The 16,209-nt window shown below is 42.2% G+C and overlaps 1 protein-coding gene across 1 annotated transcript in view; it reads right to left on the bottom strand.

Annotated features, from left to right (window-relative positions):
* The window catches only part of LOC137013487 (dynein axonemal heavy chain 5-like), a 50,114-nt gene that overhangs the window by 1,786 nt on the left and 32,119 nt on the right, over positions 1–16,209 (bottom strand). Inside the window, exons 63-77 of the mRNA XM_067377266.1 lie at positions 15,962–16,075; positions 15,314–15,490; positions 14,994–15,188; positions 14,633–14,788; positions 14,364–14,546; positions 8,283–8,453; positions 7,748–8,126; positions 7,286–7,557; positions 3,790–3,954; positions 3,277–3,544; positions 2,942–3,063; positions 1,857–2,012; positions 1,574–1,765; positions 1,165–1,353; positions 114–246 (exon numbers count right to left, since the gene is read on the bottom strand). Coding sequence (XP_067233367.1) covers positions 114–246; positions 1,165–1,353; positions 1,574–1,765; positions 1,857–2,012; positions 2,942–3,063; positions 3,277–3,544; positions 3,790–3,954; positions 7,286–7,557; positions 7,748–8,126; positions 8,283–8,453; positions 14,364–14,546; positions 14,633–14,788; positions 14,994–15,188; positions 15,314–15,490; positions 15,962–16,075 — 2,872 coding nt within the window. The remainder of the gene's footprint in view (positions 1–113; positions 247–1,164; positions 1,354–1,573; positions 1,766–1,856; positions 2,013–2,941; positions 3,064–3,276; positions 3,545–3,789; positions 3,955–7,285; positions 7,558–7,747; positions 8,127–8,282; positions 8,454–14,363; positions 14,547–14,632; positions 14,789–14,993; positions 15,189–15,313; positions 15,491–15,961; positions 16,076–16,209) is intronic.

Below are 16,209 nucleotides of genomic sequence, written 5' to 3'. Positions count from 1 at the left end.
TCATTGTATTACAATACAACAGCAAAATAAGTGTCTTTTCTGATGATATTGTTGATGTTTATTTACTTATTAAAGTGTTTTCTGTACTGTAGGTGAAAGTTTCTGAAACTCACCATCAATAGCAAGTTTAAGGTCGGTGAGGGTACTGCGCACACGACCAATGACGCGCTGCATTCTGTCAAGCTCTTGACGAAGGAATATAGTCATGGGCTGGAATGCACCCATTTTTTGTAGACTACTCCTCACCTGCAATCATTTGAAAGTCAAATTTATTAGTATATCGCTTTTCACAATACACATTTTTTCAAAACAGCTTAACAGAAAATCATGTTTTTTAATGTTTATATCTTAAAGGTGCAACATGTAAATTTTATCTAGTGGTGAGGTTGCGAACTGCAACTAACAATGCACACTCCTCACACCCCTCCCTTTTGGAGAAGCTACGGTGGCTGTCTGGCCGACACAAGACAAAGATTTCTTCATCTCAGACAGAAGAGGGTAGCCTGTGTGAAGCAATGAGGATTCTTCTTAATTCTAACAAATTTATTCTAATAAACCAGATGACTACTACTACTACTATTACTACTACTTTGTGCATATTCAACATAGTGACGATGCAAGCTACCTCTAAAAACACCAACGAACACAGTGACAAAATGCGCTCTGTAGAGTGTTTGTCCGTTTAGGGTTACTGTAGAAACATGCCGGCGCATAATGGCGACTTGACATGGTTGGACATATTTACATCCAACTTTATATAAAGAGCTGGGAGATAATATATATAGTTTTGCAGAAAAATAAAAAAATTGTCGACTTGTCCAGATTGCAAATCGGGTGGGAAATCTGAGCATAAGTTGTGTAGTGTATTCCAGCCTTTACTCGCAAACTACAATTCCTGTTCCTCAAAGTGAGAACCAGACCGGTTATAAACATAAATATGATCGAATGAGTTGTAATAGGAGATGTTGGCTGTAATGATGAGAGTATAGTAGTACATATCGTATACATATAGTAGTCATTCCATGTTTTGGCATCACACTACATTTGTACCGCATCTGAGTCCAACTAAACCATGCCCTAACGATATGGGGGTCAAATGTGCTCGGGCATGGTTCAGATCACCTAGTGTGTGTGTGTTTGGTGGCCCAATAACTTTATCTTCACCTCGTGTGGCACATAGTCAGCAGGAAGTTTTTCTAGCATCTCATTGGCCATTTTCTGGACAGACTCCTCCCTGGTCTCACCCTCCCCGCTGCTGCTGTCTTTAGGCTGGATGTTGAGGATAGTACTCAGGGTTTCATTAGCCATGTTGGTCTGGAAAGTGATGTCAGCATTGGGGTGGAGGCCAAATACCTATTAGAATTAGAATTAGAATCAATAGTTCAAGCTCAAATAGTTTATTTGTGATTTGCTCTGCTTACACAGGTAAAGAGGCATTGAAATGCTTAAGACAAGGCTCAGGTCACAAAAACAATTGCAGGACATAACCATTAGGATACAATAGGTTATAGGATATGTGACCACCCAGCTGTCCCATACAAATCCAGAGAAAAATAATAGAAATCTGTATCACCTCAGGTGTATCAACCAATGGCAGAGTATCGATATGCGCATGGTAATCCTGTAGCATCCTGGCCTGTGGTATAGTATATCCCTTATAGAAGCAAAATTTGTCCCCAAACATGCTCTCACCAAACCAGATACGGGCGAAAGTATTGAGCAGGCGTTTGTCCATGTCATCTGTGACACGCCCACCATACTGCACCTACAGAACCAAAAGTAAAAATATGTTGCCAAAAGTTTGGATGTGTCAAATAAAAGAGGTACAATAACACAGCGGCATGTTCAAATTATACCTCTCCCAGCATGTACCGCAGGCAATTCCAGTTTACTCCTCTCTTGACATCGATATCATCCAGGTGGTTCTGCACAAACTGGACACTGGATGTGAAATCAGCCTGGTTGAACTCATAGGGAATATTCCAGCCGAGTGGACCAAATTTGCGTCTCTCCTTTAGTGGGAATATGACAATGAGGACAACATAACTCCAATGGCTATGAACTGAAATAGTACATGTTATTGAATCAACTGCAGTTTATGAAAAGCTAATAATTAATTAAATGAAATGTTTGAATTTAAAATTAAAATAAATAAATGGGGCTGAGATATATATCAGAGTTAAGACTGAGATATATATTCAGAGTTAAGAGTGTGTTCAGAGCAGCTTGATTCGCAGTAAATGCTGCTTCTGATGAACTCTTCTTGTGCTGTAAGTTTAATGTGCACTTGGGAACACAATGTGCACTAGATTCAGTTTATTTGCACATTTGCATAATTTCCAAAATTTTTTATATGGACAGATGCTTACAGCATTTTGCCAGTATTTCACCAAAATAAAAGCTTGCTTGCACAATTGAAAGTGAGAAAGAATGTAAGGCATAAATATTAGAATCATAGCACATAGTGTAAAATAAAATTATAATTTTAATTATTATCAAATATTCCTTTTTTTTGTTTTACAATGCAACTGTAATTTACAATATATTTCTGTCTTAATTTTTCATATTTAAAATTAAAACTACTACTACTACTAATTATTATTATTATTATTATGAATTCGATTGGGTTCCTCAAACACTAGTGTGAATGCAATATGGAGCCGTGAACAAATCTCAGGGGGTACTTTATGTAAATATTTCAAGGGTTTTGACTGGCAATCAAATTTGGAAATGACTGCATATACAGTAATAAAAACAATTCATTTGCTATTTTAATTACATTACTGACAAATGCTTTTGGTCTTTTGTGAACTAATATTTAATAAAGAACTGACATATGGCCTGCATTTGAACTCTAATGCAATAATAAAAATGTTTATGAAGTAATGATTTAAAGCATGTCAGGACCTAGGACCCTATCGACATGGTTTAATTAACTGACCTGGACTGTGGTGTGGAGGAAGGCCACAGCGTAGAACAGAGGTCTCCACTGAGGCATGTTGGTGATGTCCAGCTGTTCTTGAGTCACGCTATTGTATGTCCGCTTGAGTCCGGCCTTCACCCCTGCAACACAGATCGTTAACTGAACATTATCCGTCATCTGCATGCTTAGCATTTTATTTCCTGTTTTATTTCTCTGTTTTTAATGACATGTTGACCTTAAAAATCCAGATAATCATAATGATAAATCTAGCAAAAGAGGAAGTAACAACAGCAAAATGTAAAAATGCACTTCCAGTAATAATAGAATGAAAATAGGATTTTCCCCTTCTCTACCTTGCGGAGGCTCATTGGTGAATTTAATTGAAGACTGTAGGAAGTTAATGGGGAACTTGGGGTGCACCTCTGTAGTCACCCACAACCTGAAACTGTCCTGGATGTTCTCTGCTGTGGTGACTGTCTCTAGACCTTCATCCAGGAAATCCAATCCTAGATGGCAGTTCTGCAGAAGTAACCAGCCCCCATCAGACATGCTCTGGGCCAGAAGCCTTCTTGCATGCACTTCCTGTCCCTGTCCCATGGAGATTGGCCGACAAGGAACACCCTGCAAAATAACAAGAAAACTGTTGAGAAATTCAGAAGTCATCAAAGCTTCAAATCAAGCTATATTACTGTTTCAATGAAACAAATGACAATGTGGGGTGATACGGAGGTGGTAACAGTCTGTAGAGATTGTTTGTACAAATATTTGACATCAGATTGCCTCAACTGACCAATAAGAATCCAATAAGCCAATAAGAAGTAATCTAGAAAAGCATGAAATAATTAATAATAATTAATTATTCATACCTTCGACCTGGCGAGTCTCTCTATGTTCTCCGTGGGATCAGAACCCATAGACAGGAAGCAGACTAGAGGTATCCTCTTCTCACCTTCTGAACACATGGACTCCATATCCAGAATCACTCCCTCTGCATACTTCACCCCCATTGATTCGGCGATGTATTTACGTGCCTAGCACAGAAGAACAAGAGTCATTTTAAATATGTGACATCATCTGTTCAATTATCAGTTAGCTCAAATGAAAATAGACTTGTTAATAACAAACACACACACACACACACACGCACGGTCAGAGGTCAGTGACTTCTTGTCATTGCTTTGAATTTGCTCAGCAGCTGTTATGCTATATATACAAATTAATATCACACACATGTTTAATTTAGTGGCTTAATCACAAACATAATATTCAAAGTTGATTTTTAGTCTGCAAATAGTGGGACAATGTTTGCAAATGAAGATTCATACTGTACTGTATATATTTAGAATCTTGAATTTACATGTAAAAGGAAATATTTGTAAAATAAATATTTCACTTGTGAGTGCTGATGTTAAAATAGTCTCACATATAACCCAGTGAGTGACAGGGGGTGAACAGGTGTACTGGGAAAGCTATAGCATGAGTGTAACCCGTATCTCATTTTAGGAGCAAAGTGGTTGAATCTACGATTGTCAGTTTTTCTTTATGCAAAAGTAATACTTTTTTTTTTAAATGCAACATTGTAGAACTAAGCTGCTGGTTGACATTTGGCAGGAAATCCAATTTTCAAGTTCTTAGTCAACCTAAGAATGACAATCCATGCCTAAATAAGGCAGAACCAGTGACCAGTGAATGAATAGCACGTGCCTAGCCATGACCACATAACAGGCCAATGGTGTCAAATTATAAATGACTATAGCAAAAGGCATCCTCAACCCTTGAACTCTCACTATGAACAATCTACAAAGCTGAAGATCTATCATTTACCAGAGCAAAAAATTATCACATAATATCATCCATCTATTCATTTTATAAACCGCTTGTTCTGTGTAGGTCCAAAGGGATGCTGGAGTCTATCCCAGCATCATGGGCTGTAGGCAGGGAAACACTAGATGGATGGCCAGTCAATCACATCATAACTCATTACTTTTAACCCAGGAGCATTAAACCAGGTTTGATTATGGCATGTTAAATGTCAATCTGGATCTTGGTGGCCGATCAGCTGTTCATATTCACATGATCTTTTAATACACCGGAGGGTCTTGAAAGGGAAATACACTTACTTAGTTGCTTCTAAGAGCTCACAAAAAACTTTTAATAGAACTAACCAACGTTTATAACCCTAATGTATTGTCAAGGTCAGAGGGGACTTTATTATTACAACAAAAACCTTTTTTTCCTTTTTCAAGCCACGTTTCCATCGAAATTACCCAGAACAATTTGTCCCATCTAAAGTACCATGAAGATTAGTCCAGTGACATAGGACTACGAGCAACTTTCCAGTTCCCGCTGGATTTCGTCCTGCACATATAAGCTTAATAAACCCTGAACCCCGTCATCTGTCCATCGGTCGTAATTTTTAAACTCCATTGTTGACGTGAACTGCAAATAACTTTACTGCACGCTACGCAACAGACTATTTCTAAAAATGGTGGTTGAAATAACCCCCGAAAGTTCCTCAACTTTGAAAAAGTACAATTTCACTAGCAGGGACTTTCTGACAGGCAAATTTTTGCCTGGAATTTAGACCATGGTCCCTGCAGTCGAAACAAACAGAGTACCACCCCAAAATCCCTAGTTCCTGGGGAAAGTTCCTGCGTTGGAAACACGGCTAAAAAGTGAATGGAGATACTTACCAACAAAATGTTTAAAATTTATAAAAATGACTAAAACTTCAACCAAAATGAAAATGTGAAATATAAAAATAGTAGTGCTGGGCAACGATTAAATATTTTAATCGCGATTAATCACATGTTTTTTCTGCGATTAATCGCGATTAATCGCAGCATGCGCAAAATTCAATAATGAAATCAAAAGTAGTGTATTGCGTAATTTTATTCTTTCAAAGTACTGCTGTATGAACAAAAGTGCAATAGAGAATACGAACCGACGTCACACCTCGTTGCATGCCGGGGCGGCGCCATCATTTTGACAGGGTCGCCCTCCATTACTCGTACTGAAATTATTACGGATTCTTGCTTACCTTTTGTTTTGTTTCTGCCATTAAGTGGAACGTTAAAATTTTTAATGGTATCGTTTGCATGGAATAGAAGCTATTTTATCGCATCGCATGATCATTTTATTTATTTTTTCACTGAAGTTTTGTAGAATTTCGTTTACAGTGTTGATCTGTTTACCGTGTCGCACGCTGGACGCTCACTGCTTCGTCAGCCATCGTATGAATATCATCGTATGAATATCCAAATAAATCTATGTAATTAACACACTGAGAAAAGTCGATTCATTTATTTGTTGGAAACGTTTAAATGATGCTTAAACGAGCATATTGAGTAGGCCTACAACTGTTGTCATTGTAATTCCCCTTTTCCATGATCACAGATGAGGAGAATCAGAGATTATGGGTCAAATTCAGCGGACAGACGGACACGAACACACTGTATTTTTATATTTATTTTAACAAATGACAACCACACTAAGCCTTTATAAAACCGTTATGAAGAAAATTGATAAAATGGTTACATTTTAAGTGATACTGAAAGTTTATATTTTAATGTCATCCGTTTTTCTGCATGTGCTTTATTTGTAAATAGAATTTGGTATCTTTAATATCAGTCTAAGTGCATTAAGCATTTTCTGGAGATGACATAAGAGGAAACCGTTTAAGATATAAACATGTTGCATTCATATTTTGGGCTCATTTGTTTATCTCCACACAGTATGCTTTAATAAACATGTACAGAATTGTTGGTCACATGAAGCGTTTTGTTAAGCATTTGAATGTCCCCGTCAAGTTCTGCTAATTCACGAGTGCAGTAAGAGTCAGACTCGCAAAGGTAATGTTAATTATTAAACCAAACGAAATCAAAACGTTCAAAAACACTTAGCAATGTGATTCTTTTATTGAGTGATAAGCAGTGGGTACCTTTTTCCATTTTTCTGTCCGCACCAGATATTTTCTTTTTCGCGCTGTAGCTCTCTTAGGCACACAACAAATGCTTTCATTGGTTGAGACGCGTGATGACGCTCATCCCAAGCAGCCAGTAGCTTACTGATAAACATCCCGCCCCTCCTGTGACCCACGGTTTGTGTTGTATTCGGTTGTAGTCTATCTATGTGTATTCAAACGCAGTGAGCAACGGACTTTCAAAATAAAAAGTATGTTAACGCGCGATAAACTAATTGTCGGCGTTAATTAATTAATGCGTTAACGCGATAAAAACGCGCTAACTTGCCCAGCCCTAAAAAATAGTTTATATTTTAGTAATGATACTAAAATAGCACTGCTTTGCATATTATACTGAGACAGGAGAAAGTGTTTTATGCCAGAAAAAGGTTTTCCTGCACCTGTGCAATGGTACGGTCAGGACACCAGCTTCGTATCAGCAGCAGTTTGCGGAATGCATCCAGTTGGCTCTCATAACCATCAGGAAGAGGAGTCTCCTCTGGAGTGGCTTCATCAAACCAGCTCTTCCAGGCGCGGTCATTGCGGGCCACCTGGGCTAGGAGAGCACTGAAGTGGGGCAGGGTGGACAGCTGCACCAGGTTTAGCCATGTGGTGTCCAGGATCCAGCGCTTTGGCTTAGGCTCAACAGAGTTTAGGTCCAGAGATGCTCCGCCTGAAAGAGGGTAAAGGTTGAAGAACATGAATTACTTTGCCTCAAAAAAGTTCATAAAGGGATTGCAAAGTGCTGTATTACAGGGAATTGTGGGATATTTCAAGACATAGGCCTAATTTGAACATACTGAAACTAAAAAGACTAAAACTAAAAGTGGACAATGTTATTTGCAAAACAATATGGTTCAAACCTTTGATGAAGGTCTGAAACTCGCTGTGGGAAATGTTTTTAGCCTGGAGATCTATTTTTAAAGTCAGAAGCAGTGTAAAAAGAAACTTGTGATCTTCATAGAGTCCTCGAGCGGTATAGCGAAACACCTCAAAAGTGAGGTACTCCATGATGTTGTCTAGTCTTTTAGCTGTAATCGGGGACTTTGGCGACTTGTCCATCGACATGTCAAAGATGCCCAAAAACTGACGGAGTGAGGTTTGGTACATCACATTGACCAGACTCATCTCCACAATCAGGAAATAGAGGATACTCCCTCTGGTGGCCACTGGACGGTACTCCTCTCGAGTATTGTTGATGTTCATTTCTGTCTCTGCAGCAACTGTTAGCTTTTGACTCACCTAGGGGATGGCAGAAGATTTCAGCAACCAAAACACAATTTAATTTCAGAGGAAAACAATAAGGTTGAGTAACTTCAAATAAGATAGGACACAAACACAGAGTCAGTTTTATGAGTCAGCTTGAAAATGAAGAAGGACTAAAAATGAAGAAAGTACCTCCTGTGCTGTAGTCTTGGTGATTTTGAGCACCTCGATAAGAGAATCATCCTCCACTAGAGAGCCCTGAATGCTGGTTAACTTATACAGAAGATTGCTCTCCAATTCCTGCATCTTCCTCTTGTTTGATGTCACTTCCTCCAAGAGCTTCACACGTTCAGCCTCCATTTCCTTGTTTGGAAAGTAATTGATTAAATCGACATTTGATCCGTTGCGATCCTATCAGACTTATGATAGCAACCTGAATCGTAACAAAGCACTGTTTGCCAGAGGAGAACTGGCCCCCTGACTAAGCCTGGTTTCTCCCAAGGTTTTTTTTTCTCTCCATTTTAACACCTATTTGCCACCTGTTTGCCACCTGATGTCACCTGTTGGAGTTTGGGTTCCTTGCCGCTGTCGCCTTTGGCTTGCTTAGGTTGGGGACACTTGACATTTGACTTGACATTTGATATTCAACAGTATTCTTGACATTTATTCAACAGTGCTTTGATCTGCCTGCATTGACACTATTCTTTAAGAGCTGCTGTGCAGCCAAAAATATATACGAGTTATAAATGTAAAGCTGCTTTGACACAATCTGCATTGTAAAAAGCGCTATACAGGGAGTGCAGAATTATTAGGCAAGTTGATTTTCTGATCATATTTTTTTTCCAAGCACATTTTACCAATTCCAATCCACATCAATCTTAATAACTACTATTAATATTGTTTTTAATCATTTATAAGTGATATATAATTGTTCATGAAGGCTGGAAATGAAGAATGCCCTATATTCAGGTGTGCAGAATTATTAGGCAGGTTTTCTTTTACAGATAAAATGAGCCAAAAAAGAGATTTAACTCAGACTGAAAAGTCAAAAATTATTAAATACTCATGAGAAGGACGCAATACTAATGTAATACTAGAAATTGCAAAGTTAAAGCATGACCATTGGACAGTGAAATGCTCATTGGGTCAGCGGGGTCATACAAAAACAGCTGGAGAAGAAAAGACACGTTAACTGCAAAATAATTAAGAATTAAGGTGAAGAATTAAGTGTGAAACCATCAGGAACCCTTTAGTCTCCAGCGCCACCATTTCCCAGTACTGAAACCTACCTGGAGTCTTCAGAAGTGTGAGGTGTCAGGATCTCAGAGACTTAGGTTAGGTGAAGAATCCTAAAAAGCGACCTGCTCTTAATAAGAATCACAAGCTGAAGTGTTATAAAATACATGAAGACTGGGTTTTTATAGGCCTTATAGACAGACAGGGTTTTTATAGGCCTTATAGACAGACAGCTTGAGAGTGACTCCTGAAGGACCAGCACCACATCCTCTTGTACCACTGTTTGAAGAATTTATCTTCCAGAATCTGGCAGTAAGTTTTGGAAGATCATTTAGTCCGTCTCTGCAAGGTGGACATTTCAGGATAAGAGATGGACTAAAAGTGAACTCCCACACCTTACTGCCAGATTCTGGAAGATGTGGGAGTTCACTTTTAGTCCATCTCTTATCCTGAAATGTCCATCTTGCAGAGATGGACTAAATGATCTTCCAAAACTTACTGCCAGATTCTGGAAGATAAATTCTTCAAACAGTGGTACAAGAGGATGTGGTGCTGGTCCTTCAGGAGTCACTCTCAAGCTGTCTGTCTATAAGGCCTATAAAAACCCAGTCTTCATGTATTTTATAACACTTCAGCTTGTGATTCTTATTAAGAGAGGTTCATTTTTTAGGATTCTTTAGCTAACCTAAGTCTCTGAGATCCTGACACCTCACACTTCTGAAGACTCCAGGTAGGTTTCAGTACTGGGAAATGGTGGCGCTGGAGACTAAAGGGTTCCTGATGGTTTCACACTTAATTCTTCACCTTAATTCTTAATTATTTTGCAGTTAACGTGTCTTTTCTTCTCCAGCTGTTTTTGTATGACCCAGCTGACCCAATGAGCATTTCACTGTCCAATGGTCATGCTTTAACTTTGCAATTTCTAGTATTACATTAGTATTGCGTCCTTCTCATGAGTATTTAATAATTTTTGACTTTTATGTCTGAGTTAAATCTCTTTTTTGGCTCATTTTATCTGAAAAAGAAAACCTGCCTAATAATTCTGCACACCTGAATATAGGGCATTCTTCATTTCCAGCCTTCATGAACAATTATATATCACTTATAAATGATTAAAAACAATATTAATAGTAGTTATTAAGATTGATGTGGATTGGAATTGGTAAAATGTGCTTGGAAAAAAAATATGATCAGAAAATCAACTTGCCTAATAATTCTGCACTCCCTGTATAAATAAAGGTGACTTGACTTGACTTGAAAGATATACTATTATTTTTTGTACCGAATACAAAATCTAATGTTTAAAACCCATTTCTCAGACAAACTAAAACTACTAAAAACATTTTCTGTTAACTGAAATAAAATAAGTGTTAACTGAAAAAAAAATGAAAAACTTAATTAATTTAGCTGCCATGGTGTCACGATCATAGCCTGCTCCTGTCAGTTCCCGGACTACACTTCCCACAATCCTCCCTGTCTGTCACATGTTCACGTCACACCAATCACCTGTTGCCACATTCACCCTAGCACACCACACTATCACCACACCCAGCTGCAGCTCATAACCAGGACTATAAAGGACTGTCACACACACCACTTCACCGCGAAGTCTTGATTATTGCCCTGGCTGTCATTTCTGAGCGTTTATACCCTGTTTGTTTTCCCGTTGCTATTCCTGTCTGTTTAACGTTTCCTGACCCTTTGCTGCCTGCCCATCGACCCTGTGCCTGCTCCCTGGACTGTGAATCTTGCTTGTTGCCCTGATCCTCTGCCTGTCTCTGACCACGTTTCTGCCTGCTCTACATTGCTGTGTTTGCTGATGCTGACCCCTGCCTGTACTACTACGATTACTTTTAATAAAGCTTGCAAAATGGATCCCATGTCGAGTGTTGAATCGTTACAGAAGACTTCGCCACTACCACGATCCAGCAGCTTTCCCGGAGTTCAGTTGTACGGTATGGACATTGACCAGTTGTTATTGTGGAGTACGCAGGGCACGCGATCGTTAGAGGATTATGTGCAGGAATATCTGGACATTGCTTACCTCTCTAATCTTCCGGACTGTGCACTGATTGACTTTTTCTGTGACGGCGTCAACCAACCTCTCCAAAGTCAATTAAGACGAGATGGACCGCGTTCGTCACTCAGCAGCTTTATGGACTATGCATTGTTGACTGTTGGCTCTCCGTTTACTGTGGGTGTCGCGGAGGAATGCGACACCATGGTGAACCCCGTAATGGTCGCCGCGCCAGATAACACACAAAAAATGGCGGCTACCATCACAACAGCAACAATTCATGTCTCCGCTGATCGCCCAGAGCAATGTCACGTCTCCGCTGATCGCCCAGAGCAACATCACGTCTCCGCTGATCACCCAGAGCAACGTCACGTCTCCGCTGATCGCCCAGAGCAATGTCACATCTCCGCTGATCGTCCAGAGCAACGTCACGCCTCCGCTGATCGCCCAGAGCAATGTCACATCTCCGCTGATCGTCCAGAGCAACATCACGTCTCCGCTGATCGCTCAGGGTCACGTCACATCTTTAGATCAGTCAGGAAGCTGAGAGGGTTGCGTTCCAGCGTGACTGACCCACCGTTGACTTCGGCACGAGCAGCTGGCATTCCGAAACCAACGCCGGCCGCTTCACACTCCAGCCCGCCGGACACTTTGCTCTCAAGTCAGCCGGTCGCTTCGCTCTCAAGTCAGCCGGTCGCTTCGCTCTCAAGTCAGCCGGTCGCTTCACTCTCAAGTCAGCCGGTCGCTTCACTCTCAAGTCAGCCGGTCGCTTCACTCTCAAGTCAGCCGGTCGCTTCGCTCTCAAGTCAGCCGGTCGCTTCGCTCTCAAGTCAGCCGGTCGCTTCGCTCTCAAGCCCGCCGGCCGCTACGCTCTCAAGCCTGCCGGTTGCAACGCTCTCAAGCTCGCCTGTTGCAACGCTCCCAAGCTCGCCTGTTTCAACGCTCTCAAGCGAGTCTGTTTCAACGCTCTCAAGCGAGTCTGTTTCAACGCTCTCAAGTTCGCCTGTTGCAACGCTCTCAAGCTCGCCGGTTGCAACGCTCTCAAGCTCGCCGGTTGCAACGCTCTCAAGCTCGCCGGTTGCAACGCTCTCAAGTTCGCCGGTTGCTATGGATTCAAGCGCCTTGGACGCAATGGACAAGATGGCTGCGTTGCCAGTGCCCACGGGCAAGATGGCCGCTCCAGCCAGTGAGTCCGCTCCAGCCAGTGAGTCCGCTCCAGCCAGTGAGTCCGCTCCAGCCAGTGAGTCCGCACCAGCCAGTGAGTCCGCACCAGCCAGTGAGTCCGCTCCAGCCAGTGAGTCCGCTCCAGCCAGTGAACCCGCTCCAGAGCCCGATCCAGCCAGTGAGTCTGCTCCAGCACAGCCTGCTCTCCTGGTCTGTCCTGTCTTGGCCCAGAGGGTCGTGCTCACTTTCTATGTCTTGGCTGTCCTGCGTGCGTTGAGGAACTCGAGCTCTATGGACTTTGTAACAGTCTGCCAGCCCAAGCCGTCTGCTGTCGTCCCAGACCAGCTCGAGCAGCCCGCTGTCGTCCCAGAGCCGCCCTCTGTCGTGCCAGAGCAGCCCGAGCCGTCCGCTGTCGTCCCAGAGCAGCCCGAGTCGCCAGCTGTCGTCCCAGAGCAGCCCCAGCCTGAGCCTGCTGCCATCACTGAGCTGTCCGCTCTCCTTGATACGGCCACGGAGGCCGTCACCGAGCTGTCCGCTCTCCCTGATATGACCACTGAACATCCTTGGTCAGCCCTGCCGCCGCCGGCCAGGCTGCCTGCACTGCCGCCGCCCAAGCGTTCTGCCCTGCTGGTGCCATCCAGGCCTTCGGTCCACCAACCTATTATGGACCCTGCTGAAATCCCCAAGAACTTTTTGGGGGGGGGGCAGTATACCTGAGGGTGGGGAGCTTGTGGGTGGGGACCCTGCGCAACCATGGCCATTAAGGGCCACTGAACTGTTATGGCCATCTCTGAACTGCGAATTATTATGGCCTTTAATGGACTCTGACCCGCTGGGGTCACCTATAGACCCTGTTCTGCCGTGGCTGCCCGAGCCATCTGATCTGCTGTGGCTGCCCAAGCCACCTGACCCGCCGTGGCTGCCCGAGCCATCTAATCTGCTATGGCTGCCCAAGCCACCTGTCCCGCCGTGGCTGCCCAAGCCGCCTGACCCGCCGTGGCTGCCCGAGCCGCCTGACCCGTCGTGGCTGCCCGAGCCACCTGACCCGTCGTGGCTGCCCGAGCCACCTGACCCGCCGTGGCCGCCCGAGCCACCTGACCCACCGTGGCTGCCTGAGTCCCTGGGGCTGCATTGGAGATCCCGTCTGCCGTTAGATCTCCAATGCACCCACCCCCCCTCCCTAGCTGTTCCTTTTACGGCGCGAGGACGCGCCTTCCGGGAGGGGGGCGTTATGTCACGATCATAGCCTGCTCCTGTCAGTTCCCGGACTACACTTCCCACAATCCTCCCTGTCTGTCACATGTTCACGTCACACCAATCACCTGTTGCCACATTCACCCTAGCACACCACACTATCACCACACCCAGCTGCAGCTCATAACCAGGACTATAAAGGACTGTCACACACACCACTTCACCGCGAAGTCTTGATTATTGCCCCGGCTGTCATTTCTGAGCGTTTATACCCTGTTTGTTTTCCCGTTGCTATTCCTGTCTGTTTAACGTTTCCTGACCCTTTGCTGCCTGCCCATCGACCCTGTGCCTGCTCCCTGGACTGTGAATCTTGCTTGTTGCCCTGATCCTCTGCCTGTCTCTGACCACGTTTCTGCCTGCTCTACATTGCTGTGTTTGCTGATGCTGACCCCTGCCTGTACTACTACGATTACTTTTAATAAAGCTTGCAAAATGGATCCCATGTCGAGTGTTGAATCGTTACACATGGTAAAAGTTCAATTTTTTTTTTTTTAATTTAGGTTAAGTACTAAAATTAACAACAATGATAGACAGATAGATAGATATTATTAAAATATATATATATATATATATTAATGATACTAAAATAACACTCTACTTGCCTTTTTCTCTATGAGAATAACTCTGCCGAGTAATTGGTCTTCCAAACCCTTCATAGTGACAGTAAAATCCACGACTGCTGTTTTAGCGTTGATCTCTGGACTGTATGCAGGGTTGGCTAGTTTCGTTGTAATGTACAGAGTAAATGACCCCATTACATCCACCTCTTTGTCCCCGACTTTAACCTAACACAAGAGAAAAGGTTTTTTTTGTTCTGCTAAAGCCTTGAGAAGTTTGAGACTGATTCTGTAGGGTTTATAACACAACTTACTTTAGCAGTTTTTCCAGTCTTTATGAAGTTCTTCTCCAGAATGTTATCCAGCACTGGATCAAGCTCTTCCCCAACATCCTCTATGAGCAAAGGTTTGCCCTGGGAAAGGCAGTCTTCCAGGTGAGTTCGGAAATATTTGTGATTAAGAGATGTCACCTGGTGGCAAAAAACAGAGCTGATGTCTTTTTGCTTAATTGACAGGTAAAGCTCAAATCTACCACTTATGTTCAAAGTAGCTACATTGAATGATTTAATTGCACTGATTTGCATAACTACATAATAACTATAGTAAAGCTAATATGGAAATGCAACAAAAAGACATATTACAGAATTAAGATTAAAACTGGCATCAAATCAGTACCTGTAGGTTATTATTGTTTTCACGGTTCTTGATCCAGATCTTGCCTTGGCCCTGTGGGTCAATGAGCAGAGGATAACGAGAAGCCTTTGTTACGATGATGCCATTCTGAATGGACAGGTCATCATTGGGGAGACCCTGCAGGTTCCATTCTCCTATAGTGGCATTATCCACCAGCATATTGATCAAATTCAGGTTCTATGCGGATGAAAAAAACATTTCATTCGATTAATAAACTAAAAACAATATCTCATACAAGCTTGAAGCAATAACAGATTTTTGTTGTTGTTAAACTGGTTACACAAAAAAGACTCGGTTCATACTTCACTGTAAGGGATGTGGCGGATATTCATCTCTTTCTTCCACTGTTGCATGAGAAGGCTGCGATACTCTTGGTTGAACGGCCCAGAGTAGGACAAAAATCCAGTGGCCAGTAACACATCCCCCACCATATCTTTTATTTGCTTCTCGAACTGAGCACTGCTCTCTGTCCAGCGAATCTAAGACAAGCATAAGAACATGCACTTACACAGTTCTCCTCTTAAGAGTGCCATTTTCAAGGTTTGCAGTCAAACATCTCTAGTGTGGCCATGGCCTAAATCTAACTTTTTGCCACACCTGCCAGTGATATTATTTACTGACCATGTTTTTGCAAAAAAAAAAAAATAAAAAAAATAAAAAACAGGCAGTAACAACACCAAAAATGTTGATATCAGTGAAAATTTAGTTCACTTTTGTGTCTTCTTGCATTTGCACAAGGCTTAAACTTTCATGAGGGTGCAATACTTCTCCATCAACTGTCCTGAGCATCATTCACATTGAATTGGTGATTGACACCATTTCATATACTCGCCAACACTGATTTTCACTTGCATTTGGCACATGGCGAATGTTAATTTTAGGACCTGAGTGTAGCTCTCATTTATTCTACTATAACTTAAAGACCTAAACCCTGCAAGGAATTTTCAAACCTTTTCTCCACCAAGTCCATCTATAAGAGCCACGGCATTGGACATTTTCTTCTTGCATGCCTCAGCATCATCCAGCAGGTCTTGCTTCTCCTTCATGGCGGTGTCATACATTGCCTGTGTAAAGATTTGCATACACATCCGAGATTTTAAACCTCTGGAAATTCATATAAACTTAAATGTTTCATATTAACTTGCCGTATCTGCAGAATTCACATTTGAAAACTGTTAATGTAATCGAGAGCCATGAA

Source organism: Chanodichthys erythropterus, chromosome 23, assembly GCF_024489055.1.
Source record: "Chanodichthys erythropterus isolate Z2021 chromosome 23, ASM2448905v1, whole genome shotgun sequence".
In the NCBI taxonomy this organism is placed as follows: Eukaryota; Metazoa; Chordata; class Actinopteri; order Cypriniformes; family Xenocyprididae; genus Chanodichthys; species Chanodichthys erythropterus.
This window is presented reverse-complemented; position numbering and strand designations above follow the sequence as displayed.